Source organism: Nothoprocta perdicaria, unplaced genomic scaffold (genome assembly GCF_003342845.1).
Source record: "Nothoprocta perdicaria isolate Ctin4 unplaced genomic scaffold, notPer1 scaffold_2, whole genome shotgun sequence".
NCBI classification, from domain to species: Eukaryota; Metazoa; Chordata; class Aves; order Tinamiformes; family Tinamidae; genus Nothoprocta; species Nothoprocta perdicaria.
The window spans coordinates 8,264,922-8,287,849 of record NW_020455204.1 but is presented as its reverse complement, the minus strand read 5'-3'; the positions used below and the strand labels follow the sequence as shown (position 1 = coordinate 8,287,849).

Genomic DNA, 22,928 nt, shown 5'->3' with positions numbered 1-22,928 from the left:
TGTTCTACAGATTTTATTGTACCTCTTGCCATGCACAACTGCCCCAGGATCCTCAGATTTCGCTTCCAACTCCTGTACTTCATCAACCAGTGTCTTAAAAGTAGTTCTTTTTACTCTGTAAAACGTACATACTACTATCAGATTAATCTTGAAAAGAGAAGAAGCAAACTAACACTTTTTAAGAACTCATAAATTAACATTCGGTTTACAAACCCGTTTTCCCGGGGGACTTGAAATTAAATTTTAAAACAAGAAATATTAGAAAGCAATAATCTAAACAATCCATTYTATCAGCAGTTCTTGAAACGTATAAATGACAAATATTTTATTTATAAAAATATATTAGTATTGAAGCATTTAAAATAATATTAAGGCTTGCAACAAGATTTGTGAACTACAAATAGGGTGAAAAATAATTTTTATATCCAGTAGATATGAATTCCATTTTTCTTATATTAGTAATTGGAAGAAATTTTTAAAGGTTGGTACTTTCCCCTATAAACACTAGCATTTCTGTACTCACACTTTGTATACTACATCAAAAAGCAATGCTGTCATAGGAATACAGAGAAGTCCCATCCAAAACACTCCAGAGCTGAACATCATAGCTGCCTGAATGGAAGAGAGCACAAAATGTGATCAAGGTATGAAAAAAAGCTATAAAAAGATAGAAATACCAATGGCTGCTTGGTTGAGAGCATCAACACTGAATTTAATTGAAGCCTCATAGACTATCTAATGTAAATTAAAAATTTATCTTATCTCTAAAATCCCCATAAATGGTACAGAAACCCRGCATTTAGTGAGCTCTAATACAGCTAAAAGATTGGTAGAAAGATCACACTGCCCAAGCTCTTTGAGAGAGGGGAACTTACGTCTCTGCAAACCCAGCTCTGCACCACTATGCTGACTGTAGAAAATTCAATTAAAATCGGATTTATTTATTGAAAATCCATTAACAACCCCCCTCCCATCTTTGCCAATACCTTACATACATTATAAGCACAAATTCTTTCACCACAATCAATCCAAACAGTAAATAACTGTTACTGGCGCTTGATGTTAATATTATATACTTCTATAATCATTTTGCAATGATTATTGCAATGAACTCAGATCAAAGCACATATATTTCCAACAGAACTCATCATACCAAAGTTCCCACACTGGTACAGAGTCCTGTTCAACAAATTGTTAAAAAAACAGAAGTAAGAAAACAACTAATTACATAAATACTAAGTAGCTTAGGATGTATACAGCATATCATTAAATGAAGATCTACAGCATTACTTATGCATGGTAAAATACTTGGAAATACGTTATTGCTTTTACTTGTGGCTTTGTCTTCTGTATGAAACACTAATAGATAATATTGTAGRTATACACATATCTATAATATTATAGATAATAATATTTTTTGTGGTCTGTACACCTGCTAAAAATTAAAGCCAAAAAACCTTCTGTAATAATAATGGCACTGTAGAAAATACTTTATTCTACCCTTATACTTCATGCCCAAATATCTACATCGACAGTATTATGGTTGCAAGGAATGCGATATACACTTGATAAAACATATTATTGAAAGCTTGCAGTCAATATTAAAAAAGCCTTTGTAATGTAATTAGATTGCATAGAGATTAAAAGCAACACTGGTGCACAATGATACCCTTTCAAACCTTTTGCTTCGTTTCTTGGTGACTAATTCCTTTTTCAGGTTAAACCTCAGCATTTAACTTAAATAAACATGCTGAAATTTTGCTAATCTCAATTAGCAGACAAATGCAGATAATTTGCAGTAACTCAGAAATAATCTTGGAACATAAACAAAGAAGTCTATTTTAGAGTAATACTTGATATGCTGCTTGTGTAAAAGCAAAAAAGGAAATAAAACTTCATTCTAATATAGAAAAGAAAAATCTCGTTTACCTTGTTTTTTGCATCCGATCAGTTGGAGCAGTTACACAGATCTGAGGGAAATGACTATGTCCTTTAATTTGCTATAAGTTGTGGCAAGTTTACCACATTTCATTTTGAATGTATTCTAATGCTTCCTAGACATTTCTCTCAGATTTCAGTGATTATTTCTGCCAGAAGCTGTCACAAAAGTAACAGGTTCAGAATAAAACAATTCTCATCGTCAACAGGAAGAAAATGAAAAAGAAAAGATTTCAGTCGGGAAGTGGAGAAACTGTATTTGTATTGTCACTTTAAAAGCGAAACATGACTTTTGACATACTTGATGACATACTCAGATCTTAAAAAAACCAGCTAATGGGAATGTCCATCTAAGGGTTACATTTTCTAAGGGTTTCTTATAATTAAGTAACAATTAGAAAGACTAATGATTTCCTAACCAACAAGAAAAAAGCAAGGAAAAATGCAGCTTGAAGCAGATATCTCCCTTCCTATTATTAATAACATTTCTTATTTTATGAGCACATAGCAAAGAGCTGTCCCGCATTAGCTACTCTGTATTACAGGTTTTGCTGGTGAAACAGCAAAAGTGATAATGTAGGTCTTAGGATGTTAATTCTGACCATTGTAATGCTAACTATGAATGAAGGAACAACTGGCGCCCACTATTCAGCCAGTCCAGCCTTTGGCTTTACAAATGAACGACATGAATTGAGGAAAAAAAAGAAAAAAAAGTTTTTCTGCGTCATATTTGAAAGCCTGTCAGATTTTTTCTTTTTCTTTTACAGAGTTAATCCAAACCTAAAAGATTTAAAGCCGACATTCGCATTAAAGACAGAGGGCCTCTTTGTATTTTTTGGACGAAGAGGGGAAAAATAAAATCCCACAGAGGTATTTCCTTCCTTTCTGTACAAGAAAGCTCCCCCCCCTCRCTCTGTAGAAAACATTTTTGTCTCTAACTTTTCACATCTCTCTACACACAGGCAGGTCATCTGGGAAATGGCAAACCAATCCCTTCCAGACAATGGCACTAACAGGAGCAGCCTGTTCTAGGGACCGACTCTGGCTGCCTCTGTTCGGGGGTTTACAAATTGTTCCTAAYGTGAGAGATTTGTGGTCAATGCCAAGTTTCTCCCCTTCAGGCCTTGAGAAACCAAATGGAATCTGCCACAAAAGCGCCTCCCCGGGGAATTCAGAAGTAATCCAAAAGGAGAGCTGGGAAGCCTGGTTTATTGTAAGGCTAACAAATCCTGCAGGGAGGATAAATAATTTGTTGTCTCTGCAGCTCAGGCTCAATTCTAGGGCTTTCTACAACGAATTAACACTGCTTGTAAGTAAAACATATTGATTTTTTATATTGGTGCYGAACTTTTTTAAAAGGAAATAAAAATGCCGAAAATTACTCTTTCCTAGTTTAGGCCTAGAAATACTTGCATTAAAATATTTTTAGTGTATTGATGAAAATGTATGATTCGCAAATTAGAGGCCAAAATGAAGAGTGAGAACATTCCCTATTTCCTTACTACGAAATGTTCTGCTGAAACAGCTAGCACAKGTTTGAAAAAGGACGACCTTTGAAAAGCAGAGAGAGGAAGATGAAAAAAACTGCACAATTCCTGCTGCAGAAAAACTTCTGAAAGCCCTTTTCGGTTTATTTTTTTTCCCCAAGTATCATCTAGGCACAAGACCTCAGCCTTTGAAAAAATAGGTAACTAAGAAAATTACACCATCTTACAGAGAAATTTTAGTTACTATATGTGTTTGTCTGCATACATAGCAAAAATAACCGTACTGATGCAAAGCAGATTTAACTCCCAATGCAGTGAAGTTCCTACAATATTCTATGAACATCTCAAGCTTTTCTTTGCTATTTAGAACTTAGAAAACCATCTCATAGGTCCTATTAACTCAGAATCAAACTGGAACTATGCTTACTGAGAATATTAAAAGGGGATCCCTCCATTTTCTGATAATACAGCCAAATCAAAACCAAGTCTTACTGAGATACAATAGAACACAGAGATACTTAAGCACAGCAAATACCAGTTAGTTGGGAAGCTTCTCCCAAGTGAAGAAATGAAGATTTTAATAGGGATGGACTAAGGAACAGGCCTGTAGCTTTCCCAACTCTTCTCACTTCAGCTAAGGATTGCACCAGACCACTGTAAGAACACAGACTTCCCYGCTGCAGGTGGTATAGGAAGAGCAGAATGCATCCAACAGAGGAATAAATTATGAGGCTACAGACATATATATATATACACRTATGTGTGTGTATATATAAACAAAATCTCACAGATACAAACTATAAATGCTAAGGACAGCTTCAAGATAGTATCTCTGTGGGGACGCTGTGAGTATATAAACGTTAACAAAACCAGACAGAGCAATATAAAGAAAGTAGGGATGAAGGTTGCCCCTCTCTCAATTCAGTCCCTTGTTTTAATGAGCACTTTTGATATTTAATGAGTACTTGGTATCTACTAGAATATGCATCATGCCTTTTTCCCAGAGAATACCTTAATCTCTCAGGTAATGGAAAACTCACCATAATGTCTCCTGTGATCCAATAATATTTAATTATTCCATTTACAAAGTGGAATGTAGAAGGTCTACAGCTCTCTATTCAAYGACTCTTTCAGCAGAAAGCATTACTCTGAAAGCTCCAAAGCACAGACACACTTACATTTGGCTTTTTGGTAACACTGATTTTTGGCGAGCATTCCAGGCATTTAATTGTTAGATAAATGGGGAATACATCTTAGGAAAAAAAAAAAAGCTGATATAAGGGTCTAGGTTTTTGAATTATCAGATTAACACCTATTTCTAATCAGAATAAAGTCCCCAGAATTTGAGTCCCAAAAGGATGAATTATAAGACCTTTTCTTATGGCATGCTCCTGTGACTAGCTTAGGGGTGCATCAACCCAATTTTTATTTTGTAAATTAACTTCACAAACTTTTGTGAATTAACTTAGAGTTAACTTAGAGTTTGTGCATTAACTTAGAGTACCCCCTACATATTTCACCTTGGACAAAAATAACACAGTGACAAATTTTAGTGCCAGGAATGCTTTTATCCATTGCTACCCCAGTAGACTTTAGATAGAGATAATAATTGAAGTGCTTGCTTTCAAAAATAATAAAAATAAGTATTAAATAATTCATGAAATTTCCCCCAAAAGTCTGAGAGGACAAATGACTTTGGGAAGAAAAAAAGAAAGTTTCTCCAAGAAATAAGAAATAAGCAAGTCTGGCTAATAAAGGATGTGCTACAGCACAGACTGATAGATCTGAAAAAAAATCACCTTAAAAAAATACCTAAAGAGAATCTGGATGCAAAAAAATACACCAAATGTGTTGGCAGGTCTTTCTTTTCTATTTAACTTTGCTTGCAATCTCATTAGGAAAGGGTCAAGTACCCTCTTTTAAATAAACACCTAATGCTTTGCAGGGAAAAATAGTAAGGGAGGGACTACCTATGTTGATTTAAATACATAGCAAGTAATGCTATGTAGGAGGGAGAGGTAAAGCCAGAATGAGCTTTGATGCTTCTACTGAATTTATCATATGGACAGACACTACCCTAAATGTAACAAGGAAGAAGCAAAAGTAACAGTTTCACTGGAATTTGCTACAGAACCAAAATCATTGCTCCTATTTGCACACCAGAAGAGAAACCTGGTACAGAAGGAAGCTGAATATCATGAATTTTGTAAGGGCAGTTCTGTGCATAAGTACAACAGAAAACTGTACTGAGTTTGATTTGTAACATTTTAAACAGAAAAAAAGCAACTTTTACATATAAAAAGGGAGAAGGAAAGAAGGGAAGAAATAAACTTAAATGCTGACATGGGGAAAAGTCTTGCCAAYAGAAAGGAAGAATATTAAAAGGAAAACTGCCAAGACTGACCATTATAAACTGAAAAGGCAGACTTGATAGTTTAAAAATAAGCTCCACTGTTTCTGGTCATAATGAACTAGTTAAAGAATAGTAGGAATGTGGCTACTGACTATGTAAAATATCTGAATCTCTGAAACATAGCTGGGAATAGCAGACACTGACTAACAAGTACCTAGTACTAGATTAAGTACAATTAAACATGAGGGTCTGAGGCCTCAAAACTGAGACTACYCCAAGGGAATCTAATGGAGAAACTACTAATAAATGTGGAAATAAAAAACCCTACTTTAAAAATGATTTGAATTCCTTAAGTAAAAAAATAAAACTTTTAATATGAAGATCTGAATGAGCAGAAATATGCCAGTATCATAACTGTAACAATTTTAGACAATCATATGCGTTCAGTTATGCAGTAAAAACATTTTCACTTCAAACATTTTCACTTTTCACGGGAGGTTTGCAAAGGTCTATGGGGCAGCAAAGATTGCAGATCCCTGATTACCACTTTGTAAAGATTTACAGGTCTGTCTAATAAAAGCTGGAGAAAAAAAAAAAATTGGGCAAGGAGTATCAGAGAAAACCTGAAATCACGGTAAGAATGTAGGAAGAAGCCCAGAGAAAACTTATGCTGGGTATGGGCTGGGAAAGATCTTGAACTGTAAGCGAACACACTGGCTCTGTTGTTGTCCGTGTTCAGGAAAACCAGAGTTCATGCTTTCTTTGCAAATAAGCAATATCCCCTCACTGAAAATTTACTACACCTATTACCCCTCCCCAAAACGAAAATCCAGAATGYTGGCTAACAATTGAATTCAAACAGGTAATAAGCAGTGAAATAGGGAAAAAAAGGACAAAAATTACTTGCTAACTTAACATAACTAGCCCAGATATCAGTCCTTAAAAAGAACAATACTTTCTGCAAGTATTATGATAAAGAGCTAGAAATTGAACAATCTTAGTAATCAAGGCTTTATGGTTATTTGTAATATATTTTATATATATGGGAATATCTATTTTTAACAAGAGCAATTCCATATAGTAGGTTGTGGGGGATAATGCAGACAGAAGCAATACTTTAGAAACTAATACTGTTAGTACAGTATATACTAATAAATCTTTCCTACAGGGTGCAGTTAAGTCRTCCAACAAGGAGCTTTATTGTTTTGCACAAGGATTCTCTAAACCTCATTCAAAGGATCTGAAATTCTGTAAGACACATACGTGTTCCTTAACTTCAATTTCCTTCAGTAGTTTTATAGATCCCTTGAGCCCAACAGAGAAGAAACAGCTGGTGCTCTGGASAACTTTACAGTGCACATCTACAGTACAACAATAAATTTGAAAAAGTTCTKCAGATACTGAACTGCTGCTTTTAATCTTAATATGTCATACTGCTTATTCAAATAAATTTTACATTTTTATGCYCATTTACTAATCAAATAGATGCATAAAAGAACCTACCAACAACACTGAGTACACAACCACAACAATACTTAAACTTTGAGTAAAACACAAACTCTAATTCAGACAGCTACAGAAAGGAATCAACACTTGGTTATACAGCTCACACTTCCCTTAAAGTGTGAACTGCCTCATAAATGGCTGTMCTAGCACAAAATACAGACGGGCTTTATATTATTTATTCTCTCCCAACTAAAGTTTTGCAACTCAAGTGACATTTGTATTTGTTCAGAAAAGAAAAAATATATCAGGTTAGAAAYGTATCAAATTCTATCATTCTAAAGAAAAAAAAAACAAAACAATCCCCACAAATCTGCCTCCATTAAGTGCCACTGAAAAGAAAAGTTGATAGAATAGAAAGATTAACTGAAAGGTTCTAGCAGCTTTATAAAACTGCTTACACAAGAACAGCTATTCTGATTAGGTGATGCAAATTACAGATTCTTTATTAGCTATTTCTTCATTGCAAGAAGAATAGAAGAGTTTTGAAGCAGACTGCAAGAAATATATTTAATCATAATGTCAAATTAAATAGCCTTCCATTTCCAGAGTAGTTCATAGCACTATGAAATTCAGAACATAGTTTGGACAAGGGTATCTTTTAGCATTTTTGGTCAGTCAGAAGAAATAAGCAGTTCTTATATCTAATTCTAATTCTATGATTATTTATATTTCTGACAATAGAATAAAGATGCTGCAGAAAAACAATTTTGGAAAAGTATCTGTCTAAAATAATTTAAATACAGTAGTAGATCTCATACAGACATTATCAAAAATAAGGGTYGAGGTCTCATTTTATGTAATAGGTCTAAACAAATATGCCACGATATGGCCAACTTCTCCATATTGGAGAAAAGTGATTTTAACACTGCTGTAAGCAGATATCCCTGTTGTTTCAGGATCTGTGATCAGGACTARGAAGAACACGGTCCCTTATTTGTTATGCAGGTAAACAGCACAGCTTTTGTGGACTCAGTCCTATTTGCAACGACAGAACTGGTATATGCAAATAGGATAATGAATAAGAGCAAAACAAAAGATTAAGGATAGAGCACAACAACATAATCCAAGCAGCAAATTAATAAAAAAGAGAAATGTATAAATTTGCTCACGTAATTTTAGGGCCCCTCAAATGTTTGATGAATTTCATAGTTTCAAAACTGTGTCTTAAAAAGAAAAAAAATCCAACTTAGCAAAAAAGAGAGCCAAGCAGTCTACCTGCTACTTGGCCTTCATTATAACATACTCCACAGCCTGATGGTTCATCTCCATTTTCACTAGAGTAAAACTTCACTTCACTTTAAGCAAACACGGCTACTCTACTGGATGCATAGAGGAAGCAATTCCTACAAATAACTACTCAGTAGAAGTATCTAATAAAGATTAGACCTGAACTGAAAATCAAAACAGTATTCCTCGCACAAATTTGGAGATTACTTAAAATATACTTTACCTCTCCTGACATGTCAGGTGCCATAGGAATGACTGGCCACAAGGAAGAGTAGATTCCAAAAAACACCACCCAAAGTGCTATGCTGCCCCAGATAGCTATATGGCTGAACTGCTCAAAAACAGAGAGAAAGGACGAACAGAGAATAATCATCACAGATGTATTATGACATAGAAAAATATCTTTGCTGCTTACTGTTTACTTCGAACACTGATGTTTTGGGTGAAATTTCTATATTTAGCATTAATTTATTTCCTCTCCTTTAGCTTGATATTTGTTAAAGTAAGATGATACTTTCAGCAACAGCAATAATTGCTAATGTGTTTTAAACCAATTTAAGTTCAATTACAACCAACTAACAGCTATTTGATTCTTCTAATTTAGAGATTATTTTAGGCCTTATATCAAAGCCATCCTTTTCACTATTCAACATTATATTCAGTCTTTCCACAAAGTAGCTGTAATTTACTTAGATACTGTGGCTGGCAGACTTTAAGGACATAATATAATAAACAGGAATAAAATAATGGTATTTTTATAGCACATTTGAGAATAAAAGATATTTGCTTACCAAAGTCCAGTACGAGGTCTCTAATCCAGCCTTCAAACACACAGTTAGAACCACAAACTTGAAGAAGGGGAAAAAAAAAAGAGAAAAATATCATATTTAACACATACAGTTTGATTAGTTTAGTTATTTCTTCAGCAGAATAYGGAACACTAAGGTTAATTATTTTCACTCACTATTCTTATTTTCAAGTGTTAATGTTAAAAGCCTAAGATCTAAATTCTGCATACCAGATGCAGAGTGAATACAGCTTGTTATTTTTTCTCCATCTTTACTCTCTTCTCAACTTTATTTGTGGTGCAGTGTCTAAAAACATCACATCATTCTGCTATTGAACATCTTCTATTTTAGTTGAGAAACCAGCAGCAGTTGAAAGTTTGGTTGATTTAGGGAAATGTTTATCTCCTTTCCTGTAATTTTACATAAACAATCAAGTTTTCCCATTACTAAAAWATAGTTACTAGTTTTCTAACTCAGATTTTGCTGTTTGCAATCTGAAGAACATAAGACAAACAAATCAGGCCACGTAGACCAAGCACCATCTATAATAGCTCTGTTTTAGTTTCAGACATCTATAGTTTAAGCTCTAGTCTGCTGGCCAAGATGGGGGAGTTGGTCTGCGTTTGAACTTCACATCAGCTCAGCCTCAGACACTCAGAAGAAATTCCCTTCAACTGGAAGGGATATAGTTGACGTGTCCTCCTTTATGTTTGGGGCAGAGATGGATACAGATCCTCCTAGAAAGCTTTCACTCCAGCTGTAACAGTTTATGCTTTCAATTCTGAAATCTCCTGTTTCAACTAATGCTGCACTATTTAGGATGACAAATTACACCTCTACAGCTCCATTATCCAGAACATATGTAGAATCTGATTAGCAGATAATTTAAGGCGCTTGATGAGTGTTTTAATTTACCTAGTCTAACCAGTGCTCTATTTGGGCAAGTGGAAAAATGTAGAATTATAGAGAAAAAAATAAATATACCACTTCTCATATGCTACACTTGCTTGCTATTTTTGAGTCAGTCATTAGAAAAAAAAATACAACCCACATTCTTTAGGATCAGAGTAAGAATTTTCATTGTACAGACAAAATACATACACAGCCCAAATATGCACTCTACTGCACCTTCCCCTAAAAAAGTTGCCACGTATGCACAGCTGTTTCCTCAAGGATTTGCATTTTATTGCTCCATTCTCTCCCCGTCCCAAACTAATGATAGCTCAACGGAATCCTTCCCAGGGAACACAAAATCAAATTGTTATTTCTGTATACAGTGTTGAGCTAAAAAGACCTCTCAAGAATGGTCATACAAATATTTTCATGGGACTCTATTGCTATTTGAAGTTTATGTTCAAAGAGGTAATTAATTCTAGGACATGATAGGAATCAGCACACATTCCTGACTTTGTTTGTGGATTCAAAGACCCTATATTAATTACTGATTCCCTGTTGATTTTTTTTTTTTTTTTGTAAGAGAGAGATTCATGGAACTTGATGCCCAGATGGAATTATTTTTTTCAAAAGCCTCCTAAAATGGCAGCTTGGATGGACAGGTCATTTGGCATACTGAAATAAAAGTATTCTCTTTGGTATAATCTCATGTRTGGTATATCATCTAAAACAGGTTGTTCAGGGACACAGGAATCCCTCTCTGATATTTCTAGAAGGTTACTTGTTGTAAAATCTTTTTCTTTTTCTTTTCTGTTCTGAGTCAGCACGTTGTTGAGTGCAGATTAAAAGCAGAGGAAGAAGGAAAAGTTCCTTAATCTGCTATAATTTGGATTTTTCAAGACTATGACTTCCAACCATCAGCCCAGGCATACTTTACATGCACACATTTTTTGAAAGCTTCTCAAAGCTACATATATGGCCCAGATCATCTCCATGAACTCCCATGCAAGGAATTCCCATGCTTGACTACAACCTTACATCTTAATTCTGCACAGGCAACTGAAGTTATTCCATTAAATCCATAGTGCCGATCAGTTCATCATATGGTGAACTTCACAATTACATGTGACTACTGCTAATAAATGTGCTGTGCTTTGCCTTTCAAAACAGGCAAAGAAGTGCATAGGTAATGTGGAATTCTTCAATGTGGCCTGAAGGAACGTGCTCAGTGTCTTGGAAAAAAGTGGCAGAAGAATCATTTTATTTTCACTGCCACAGCAGTAAAAAAAAATGTGCAAAAAAGCCTGTGGTTACTCTGCCCTTTGTGCTCTCACAAAGCAGAAAGAATATAGACTATATGTTAGCTCACCAGAAAAACTATTTAAATAGTTATCTCATATGCAGCAGATGCCTTTAGTAGCTACACATGCCTACATTCTCAAATATCTACCATTTCTTCTAGAATACCTTCCTTGCAGTTATGAGGCTTTACTTTTTCCTAACTGAATTAGGAACTAGATTTTGATACAGATTTATATTCATATTCCAGTTCCCTTTTCTGGATTAACTTCATCATCTAGACCAAAAATAAGAATTTAAAAATAAAAGCTTAATTTCCAACAGCAGAAGTAAGGATTGCAACTCTAATTTTACTTCTGAGAGAGAGATCTGAGGAAATCAAATTTGTCACACAAAATGTACATCGAACAAGTGAAAAATTTTTCCATTTTTCATTCTTAAGGCACTCTGCTGAATCAGCTCTTCCACACAGACAGACATAAATAAAAACACACCTCTACATAAAATATAAAGATTGAGTCAATATAGATAGGAATAAATAATCATTTGATAGCTCACTAGATAACTATAGCAAAACTTACAGTGTAAACAGTGTTTCCCAGGAGCAGGTAATCTGAAGTTTTACCATTGCCAAATACAGTGCCTGGAGAAGGACATCAATAAAACATTTACAAATTTAAATATCTGCAATGATAAAATATATATAAGCTTTATTTTTGATATTGGATGTCATGTTCCCAGTAAATGAAAAGGCAGTACTCGCTACAGGCACTAACAGCAGATTTCACCTAAAAGAGTAGTGAACAGTGTAGGCTGGTGCCGCCCAGGAGCCCAACATGGGAACTTAGTGCCTTGCTCTTTTAAAATTTTCAGYGACTTCTGGAATTAGACTATTAGAATAAATCTTAAGATAAGTGACATAATACCTTTCTTTCAGGAAAGTATGAAACATAACTTTAGCATACACTGTAAAAGACAATCAAACAGAAGGTTCTGCAGACTTTCAGCACAGAAAGTTGATCTTTGCTCTTTTTGTAAATCGATATTTCTTAGATTCAGCTTAAATAAAAACATATTTCATTTTAATTCTTGAGATGATTGTTATGCATAAAATTATATGACATGACTATATCTTAGACAAGAAAGATATRAGAGATCTAACACAGAGTGAAGAAGTCCAGGTTCACACCTGTGGGAAGGATAAGGGAAAGAAAAGCAAAAGTTGGGGAGAAAAAGAACACTATAGTTCCTTATTTAAACTCTTTCTCCATCCCTTCCTTCTTCAGGTGCCTAGCAGCATTATCCCTCTTTTCTCTTCACACAGAGTCATCACCGAGGGATTACCAGCCACCTCCATTCTGTGCTCATTTGCCCCAGGCAGAATGTGGTCCTGCTGCATGTTCTCCCTGTACTGTACACAACATACGCAACCCTCTGCACTCCCTGGCCCCCCAGCCTTTCTCCAGGAGGGACGAAGAAGAAAGAGAGCAATTTTTTCAGACTCAAGGGCCACTTGCCGACTGTCAGCAGGTCAGTTGTGGCCCACAGGCACTCACACAGCAGCTCTGTACTCTAATGCCAATAGTCATGCTGCTCCATTCACATATGGTTTCTGCTCTGCATCCCCAGGCCTACTCATTAAACGCATCTGCATCACATACACCATAGTTAGTTTGCATTGAGAAAGACCTGCTCTCACACCAACTCACTACAGATTTGAGACTAGGCTTCAGATCAGATTTGAGCTTGCAGTTTTAGAGGATGAATGGACATTTTGGGAGCTTTCTCCTGGGCTGTTTACAACCCCCTCGAACATAAACAGCAGCCACTGAACCCATGTTCACATGCTTTTCACATAAAGCAAGGCTGCTGCCTACTTCGTTCACCCATCAAAAGTCAGCAAGTATAAAACACTTTGCAAGAACAACAGTTTTTCTCTTGAGCTTTTCTCCATGACCTTCTCACTATCTAGTCTCAACCACCAGAACTTTCCTGAAGTTCCAAAATATTCAGAGATGATCAGAATATTTCTGTGCCCCTTCTACTAGGGYAGACTATTATCAGGGGAATACAGAAGACTACTACTTTTACAGAAGCTGAGYACACCCTTTCTGTATATTTAAAAAATTTCTACAAACTGAATTGAAACAAAATAAACTCAAGCTCTATGCAGCCTCAATATACATAAACATTCCCATTAACTGGAAACACTGCCTTTAGCCTCCTCTAATTACTATGGCTTGCCTCACAAGCCTCCGGTTTCCTTCTGTTTCCCAGGTGCATATACAACAGAAACAAGAACAGTGACAGGACTGAGCTGTCTAAGATGTCCTGGTTTCACTTGTCACAAATCCAGTGATACAGAAATTTTCTATTGGGTCTATACATCCTCAAAAGGAGAAAGACTATAGGCACAGGCAGTAAGGGCCCACAAAATGTAGCAGAAAATGTAAGAAACAGTAGTGACTGATTTAGGATTATACAAGTATTCAACACTGTAGATTATTATACAGAAGTAGCGTAATTAATCACCAGTCTTTTTTTCCTTCTATATGGTTTCTATTTGCTTCAAGTATATTTATATAATTTTATACATATTACACTATATTTCTTGTATTCTTAAACATAATTTAAACAAGCCATATTTAAAATAGATTGCATATTCTACCCCAGCTCTAGAAATTATAACTTAAAATTTAATTCCACAAAACTGTTAGCATTTATCAAGAATTCTTAGAGTAAATGTATTTAGCATCTTTCAAAATTTATATACATATAAAACACACACATACACACTCATGTATATATATACGTGTGTGTGTTTTATACACTTACCATGCTGGAGGGCTTTTAGTGGAAACCAGAAAAGAATGAATGAGTGGAAGAGGCCATTTAAACAATGAACCCAGAAAACCTAAGGGAAAACAAAATTCCATGAGAACCATTTGCAATAAACTAGCTCTGTGAACCCTGACCTTCCTTTTYATCTGCGTGTTAGATTCACCAAATGTGTTTCTGTCAAGCCACCACTGTGAAGTAATATAACTGACAGGCACTTTATGCCTTTTAGTGCTTCCTGRGTCATATTTTTTTGTTTGTTTGTTTGGAAAAAGGTGTAGAACTAGAGTTCTACGTATAACTATTCATATATTTCTACACAGAAATAAACTTAAAAGGACAAATGCATATAGCTTCCCTGAGTTTATTCTTACATGCTCCAATCTTTAAGGGCGTAACATCATTATATTTAATGTATTTGCTAAATAATTCTCATTTCACTTTCAAGTACATATCCACTTAAAAWCATACCAAAGAGAGAAGAGAAGAATAATATTAACTGTAAACATAATCATCCTATTAATGCTTAACACAGTATATTGTATAAAGATATAAAAAGACTTAATCAAAAATATGTAACTTGTATCCTTTGGGATAGCAATCATGTTTTCTCATTAACAATGCTTTCTACAAACACAGCTTTTATTGTGACTGACAAGTATTATAAGTTTTAAGGTGTTCAAACAATAGAAATTAAGTTGCCTGCCTCACAACATTTTCCACGAYGTCTCAAAGCCTTTTGTTAGGATCACATAGCTACACCAGGTTGTAGATCCAATTTACACTCCAATACTTCGCACATTTGAACTTGTGCTACTCATTAACCTTTGTCTCTCCTTCTTGCTGTGTCATTACCACAAGTTTGTATTTGACAGAGAGCACAGGTGGGTGCAAGAAAAATTAGTTCTACTTTTCCATTTTCCTGACCAATACTTATTGTGACATGTTAATCCTTTAACCTCTGTCATGACCTTGTAACCTTTGATCCTTTTTACCATAACAAACATCTGCATCAACATTCAGGGCAGCAATGTTTCCAAATCTTTAACACCAACTATTCAACTTCTATAGCTGGGAATTTTGTAGGCAGTTACCCATTTCAAGGGTTATGTGGGAATAGCTACAGAATTTCCACTGAAGTCAAAAAGACATCTGTGCAATACTGAAAGCTTCAAGAGTTATCGTTTTAAACATAATAATTCAGCTATTGTGATGCTTTTCATGTGTGTTACTGTATTAAAACTATTGTAACGCAGAAGTGTCTATATTAACAAATTATGAAAATTCTCCTATTTGTAAAGCATTCACGGCGACACAAGAAGCTGACTGTGAGACAACGACGGAAGGGTGCAGGAGAAAAAAATCTCTTAAGCTTCAATATACAAATAATTTACAAAAATGGAACAAAACTGGCACATCAGTATCTGTCACAAACTGTTATGTGCTAATTCAGTGGCAAACTGAATGTACCTCCAAGTTGAATGTACAATGAAATTACTTGAAGCATCCCAACAATGTTTAGAAAAATCAAATCAGACCATAAAGGAACTGCCTAACACATGCAAATTRTAGATTCAGAAAGTTTCTTTTTTGTTTTTAATAGAGATTATYAATGGACAAATCTATTAAAAAATGTGTACATTCTATATATTAAGAAGCCCTACTTCATTCTATTTCTTTAGTCTTTGCAAGATAGATATTGCCCATTTCCATGAAAAGTAGCCTGCAATTTCTTTTGATTCATCCTCACACATTTTAAATATATCAAAGTACTTTATCCCTAAAATTCCAAAAATAAAACTGAAACTCAAAATTGACAAGGAGTAGTGCTAAGTCCTTTCCTCTATAAATCTAATAAAAGTTCTTATTGTGCCCTGCAATACTTCTCCACACACTTTGGTAATTCATTTCCATATTGTGTATATGTATGTGTTTGTACAATGCCTGATGACAGAGAACACTAATCAGTTTTGCGATCAGAAAACAGCTTTATTACCAGCAGASAAAAGAAAAGCAGGGTTTAAAAAAATGCTCATCTTTTTTCATATGTGCTAAAATGGAAAATATKATTTGTGCCATTCATGCACAACTGGACTACTACTGGAAGTAGTAGCAACACACATCTCCATCATTTTGACTATAAGAATATGCAGCGCAAAAAAATCAAAAAGGTCACTGTTTTGATTTACTAAGTCTCTAATTATATTTGATTTTGACCTACCTTAGTATTAAAGTCCAGTGCATTTTGAGAAGTCTTGTACAATTCAGGATATTTCAGCATATTTTCTTTTCGGCAGGATCTCTCAAATATTCCAAGAGTTAAAGGAGGCATTGCTGTAAACATCTAATATATGCATTTAAGAAGAAAAAACAAAAAAAAAAAAAACCAAAAAAACAAAAAAGCATATTGTAAAACTTAAAATCAGAGGACTTGCTTAAAAGCTTGCTTATTTAAGAAATTTTCATGAATGAGACTGAAACTGAAAATAAACAAAGCATCTTACCACATTGTAAAGTCCTATACACCATCTTTCAAAAAGAATTTGTCCAGAAAAACCATTAACAAATGCAAACCAGATCTGAAAAAGAAGAAACACATTAATCAAATGTCTTGATGTCTTGCAAGATATGGTAAATATATTTTCGCTCTGTATCACAGAGGGATATTCCTAGACCGCATTTACAACACATTTGAGAATATTCTGATATATAAAAGACATATTAAAAAAAAACTGTAAGAGCCTGTTTTCAGAAGATATGATGGGAAACCTGACCAAAAATGTGAGCAATTTTGTCCAAATATGAAAGCACTTCAGAGAGGTGGCCGTTTTCAGAAGGAATTTGTTATTCTTCAATTATTTACAAATAATTTAGCTCACTACATTTGTACTGTATTTCAGCCTTCAAGAAATATGAATTCTGAGAAATACAGAAGTTCCAGGAAAAAACATGAAGATTAGAAGTAGTTATCTACTAATCAGTAGAATACTCCCAAACTAATGGAATTCATAGAATAAGCTGTAATTTTGAATTGAGTACTGTACAGGCCCTTTTTCCTACCTGAAACTCATGAGAAAATAAGGACTTAACCAGAGTACTAAGTCAATTCCAACTGCACAATTAACAAAAACTGATTCAATTATAGAGTAAGTCAGATGAGTAGTTGCGAGCCTTCTTTGCATAAATAGTACCAATTTAGTAAAAGATTAAAAAAATGGAAATCAACATAAAAGGCATGATTCATCCACATCTTCTTATGTTTTTCAGTATATTATTCAATGTGACAGTACTTACATAAGGTGACAGAAGTTATGACCACCTAAACAATATTCTACTCTAAGACTCTTATTTTCCAGAAAACATTGAACACCCTTTTGGGAAAAAACACCAGGAGCAGTACTAAGATATTAARAGCCAAACATGCACTTCCAGTTTAAAAGCTCTAATTCAGTTTAGATAATGGATAAGTAATAGGATTATATTAAAAAAAAAAAAGAACAAAAACAAACAAACAAAAAAAAATCCTGCAACACCAGTGAATTTTCAGCTGCAGCTTTGCAGATACTTTCCTACAGCTCATGTTTCATTTAACTTCATTATGGCAGCATGAATTGCTACGATAATGCTACATTTATCTATATGTAATCAAGCTGGCCTGTAGATGACCGGATCCTATGAATGAGCTCATAATAGTTTAATATGTGAAGGAGTGCTGGAASATGTTTGTGAATTATATTGAGATGSAGAAAAATGAAATTAGATTTAAAAATCAGCTAAAACTAATGAAATGAGAAGTATACAGACTTTTTGATGGCCAATTATTGCAGCAAGATTGCATACAAAATCACAAATGGTAGAACTCACAATACTGAGACATCAGAGAAGTCATCAAAATCTCTSTTCTTAATATTAAACTTCTTTAGTTTTGCTAATTTAACATTAATAGCTATACTTTTCTGTTTTATAATGCTTCAGGCTGTTCTCAGAATAGCAGTAGTTTATGGGACTTGATTAAGCAGATTTTTATTAAATCTTCTGTTATGTATTTTGATTTGGGATTTTGGAAATCAAAGTTTGATTCAATTGCTGTGAAGACATTTACAAGCAGCAGTTTCTCAGTAGTTAGTTTTCCAAATGAACATGATCTGTCATATGAATACTCTGGAACACTTACTCTATACAATGGAGTATAAATGCTTATGTTGYACAAAATTATACTACAAGAATGATACATGACCAACTTTTCAACTTGTTTGAAACTATCAAATGTTCAAACACTGAGAAATGACAAATCCAGTATGCTATATAATCCTAAGTAATGCTGTCTGATTTACACAATAGGAAACAATTCTTAGTTGTATGACCAAATACTTTTATTTGCAATAGGACTCTTGTTTCAATCAGGAAAAGAGGAAAAATACATTTTTTTCAAATATTTTCCTGTAAGAATAAATGTCACAAAACAGACAAGGCAGTTCTCTGGYTTCAGACATTTCCTCCCTCATGAATTTCTAGAGTTTGCTGATGGCAACAGTGCTGCTAAAGCCTCCAAAGAAAGGAAACTATCAGATAGGCACAAGGAGGGAAGTAGCTATCACCAATAATTCCTCTAATTGCAAATAGAAAATTCAGGTGAATTAATATTTAAAAACTACTCGTTGAAAAACGTTCTAGCTCCAAGCTAAAGYGACATCTTTATTCAGGAAGATACTTGTTGACAAAGTTAAGCTAATACACGACTTCAGGAAGGAATGTAACCTTGGTTTTAGATCTATTTCAGCATTTTGAAGAGTTGGCACAAAACAYGATTTCAAGAAATGATAGCTTCTCTATCTAGCAAGTGATTGGTAGTAGCATAGAATCTGTGATAAGAAAGGGCAATGGGAGAGCTTCACTCCCTTAAACCAACTAAGAAATCCCACTGAGGAGTAAAATTACACTCTGCTTGCCAAGAACAGGTGCTATTTACCATCATCCTTCATATGGTTTCTGAAAACCTGTATATGCAACTAGAAGTTGCACATACAGTGAGTGCATATAAAGTGAGCGAATGATGACTAATGTCTCAAAATGCATAAGATAATTTTGTGAGACTAAAGAAAAACCCCAAACCTTAAAGCTGGGAGGCAGTCTGCATATAGCAGATATGGAAGCTTTCTCCTCCTCTTCCATTTAAGCACATGCTTGGGGTGATGGTAATGAACATTGCCTCTTGGGAGATGAGTGAAGGACAGTTGTTATACAAGCTACCTGTGCTTTTTTTAATGATTTTTTCCATCAAAACTGAGGTAACTGAGGTGGAATTTTTAATTTGGAAGGGCCTTAGGACGTGTGAAAAAGGATGTGCTAGTAGAAATTGTGTGACATAAATGTGCATATATGCAGGGCATAAAAATACGTGTTTCTCAGGGCTGGTGATCTCAGAGCTTAACAAAAGTGCAACTGTGTTGGAAGAATGTAGAACAAGTAAACAGTAGACATATATTTGACAATGGTCAGCACCAAGCAATATATGGAAAACACATTAACTTTCTGTTTAACTAGCAGACCAGACTATATGAAACCCTTACTAAAAGAGAAAGGACAAAATATATGCATTCAATCTATTTCAAATATTCTCTGCTGTTAAAGATAAGTGATGTTAAGTAACACTTGAAATTTATGACCAAATTTTGATTTACATGGAATGTCAGATATGAAATTGCTACCAAGCCTCTCAGCAAGGCTACGTATTATTTCATTCCTTAAATTCCTCATCATTTTCAGTTTTTACTTTACCCAGAATTTAACTTAACATATTCCAGGTTGCTGGAAGTCTGAAAATTACAGTTTTATTGTAAAATTACAAAGAAATTCTTTAAGGAATAATATTAACTTTATGAAATCACAGATTTTACTTTCTTCCAAGGTAAGTATGCAAGTTACAGGTACTTCAGTTGGAAAGTAATAAGGAACTGGCACAAATCTTGGTCAGGGCTCTAGATGCAATGCACAAAGATAAGAAGTTTGCTAGCACCATGAATTCCACAGTTCTGGTTGAATCTATCAAAAAAAGTGTCTTTTAAGGGACTAATCAATGCTCGCTGTTGTAAAAATACCAGTACCTAGTATTCAACCAGATATACTACTATAACCGACTGGCCTACCAGATATACTACTGTAAGAAACAGAATATCTAGAGTATCTTCAAGGTTTAAGCAGAAGCATAGGCTTTCTTTTGCTTGAAAGAAATTTTGAGAGAATTAATTGTATTCAAATGTTCTCAGCAAAAACATCAAGAGCTTGGAAAAAATAGCAGCTATGGAAAAAATAAATGTATACATATATATATATGAGCAAGGATAAACACAGCCCTCATCTTTTCATATAGCTGGAAAAGGTGAGAACCTTTTAACTCCACTCAACCTCTGAACTCTAGAAAATTGCATCCTTAACCTTGACATAAAAACAGAAATACAAACTCTACAGAGCTTACTACAGTATTAATAATGACAGCAAACAGCTTCACAGTTGGAAATTATCTTCATGGACAAGTGTTTTTTATCCTGATTATGATAGACAATGGAGGCAGCTGTAAAACACYTCTCTCCATAAAATATTAGTATTCAGGGAATACAGTACATAATGATTTAGGAACAAATTCAGGAACCTTCTTATGGAAGGTAGACCCTACTCAAACTGCTCAAATCATTAATCCAGCATCTCAGGATAAAGGATAGATGACAGGTGTCCTTGAGAAGTGATTTAGACTACGTGAGGGAGAAGTGAAGATGCAGACTATTTCATAGTCCAATAGTTAGAGTTTCTGAAATAAACTAAAAAATTTAGATTCATAACCAGTGAAAAATGTGATGGGTCATAAATGGGGATCTTTACATTTCTAATTTTTCAAATCATATAATGAAAAGGTGAGTATGCCCACTATCACTCCTGCTGTCCACATTTTAAACTAAACTAAATGCAGCTTGCATACATTAAGCAAACTGAAGATGTAGCCTATGGACCTCCTGTGATTTAGGTGTCCCTCTCCCCTATCCTAGCATAAGTGACAGAACAGATTCCTAGCTTTATGGCTCACTATTAATCTGAGTACACCTACAAAAGTCTACTTAGATTTGGATTCATGCATGTTAGGATCTGAATATGATTGTAAGCCTTCTCTAGCTTGATACATCAGATGAACCAGGAACAAAACAGTACATTTCAGCTACAGATATTAGCAAAAGAAAAAGTGTCTAACATTAGAAGAATGCAAACAACGTTGGGGGGAGGGAGGTACTAAATGCAATTTTAGTTATGTTAAACCTGGGAGATTGAAAAAAAAGGAGAGGGATAGATGCAGGATTAGGTAGAAGGAAAAAAAATCATGATTGGAGAATTAAATTTATACTTCAATATATAACCACAGGGAACTGGTCCTGTACAATAAGTGAGGTTCATGTTTAGATATCTATTAAATGAAGATATAGAGCAGAAAAGGCTTTCACCGGCCACTTCTAGTTTCTTATGAACAGGAGTTTAAACATTCAGAAATTGTTGCTGCACCTTGCATTAAACTTCCTTGCACAAGAGAATACAAATAAGGAGATATTTATTCATGATTCTATGATTAAAATTCACAGACTGCACAGGTGACAATAACATAAAACTAAGAAAAATAAGGCAATATGTCCTAAAGCTCAATTTTATATTCTTTCCATAACTACAATATACTTAATGCTGTTTAAATATTTAGCTATTCATTTAAATGGTATTTAATACCATTTTGCTAAGAGGTTGAAGAACTTAAAAAATATTGATGAAGAGCTACAGCTAAGCAGTGCTTCATGAATTCCTAGGTTTGCTTTTGGAAATGCAAGATTTAATACTACAGTCATTTTTAAAGCAACTGGGGATTTCTAACAGAATGTCTTTTTGCATTGCTTCCAACTTTGTATATTATCAACAAACTTGTTGATATTATATTGAAATCTACTCACATGCCTAGAAGATGCATGGATTACACATTAAACTATGAAAAGTGTAGGGCAATAGTGTGATTAAGCATGTGTATGGAAAACACAAAATCTTTCTTCCAAACAGCAACAACCTAACCATGCAGTTCAGCAGTGGTCTGAAAATGGCATTTAGTTTGCAAGCTACACAGCTGTGGATCCCAGTTCAACAAACTGCTTAAGTATATACTTGGTGCTTGGCAAATTTAAGGCTACTTATAATAGCATTCCTTAGATACTGTAATATGTTAGAGATAGATATTAATAAGCTAGCAGTATGATGCAATGCAAATATCCAGTACTTAAGSAATACTCATATTCATGAGGTATTTATACATGATCAAAAGGAACAAAATCAGACTATAAAATTATTATAAAGAAAGATTCAGTCCAATATGTGYTCACTATAAAGATGGCATACATTAATTATAAGCTCAAAATAATGCTTAAAGCTTTCAGAAAGTATTATTACCTCAATAATATACAGGACTATGTTCTTGTAGAAGCAGTATAAGATGCATTTAGCTACTCTGTTATAGTTCCAGGCACCATGAACCAACAACAAGTTCTTCAAATACTTGAACTGCAAACAAGAGAAAGCAGG

The 22,928-nt window shown here is 34.5% G+C and overlaps 1 protein-coding gene across 4 annotated transcripts in view; it reads right to left on the bottom strand.

Moving 5' to 3' along the window:
* ATP8A1 (ATPase phospholipid transporting 8A1) overlaps positions 1-22,928 on the bottom strand; it is an 85,426-nt gene that overhangs the window by 8,229 nt on the left and 54,269 nt on the right. For all 4 annotated transcript variants that reach the window (XM_026037582.1, XM_026037580.1, XM_026037579.1 and 1 more), the window contains 9 exons: positions 22,797-22,907; positions 16,835-16,909; positions 16,552-16,674; positions 14,328-14,406; positions 12,074-12,135; positions 9,303-9,359; positions 8,735-8,842; positions 524-612; positions 23-115 (listed from right to left, as the gene is read on the bottom strand). In XM_026037582.1, coding sequence (XP_025893367.1) covers positions 23-115; positions 524-612; positions 8,735-8,842; positions 9,303-9,359; positions 12,074-12,135; positions 14,328-14,406; positions 16,552-16,674; positions 16,835-16,909; positions 22,797-22,907 — 797 coding nt within the window. The remainder of the gene's footprint in view (positions 1-22; positions 116-523; positions 613-8,734; positions 8,843-9,302; positions 9,360-12,073; positions 12,136-14,327; positions 14,407-16,551; positions 16,675-16,834; positions 16,910-22,796; positions 22,908-22,928) is intronic.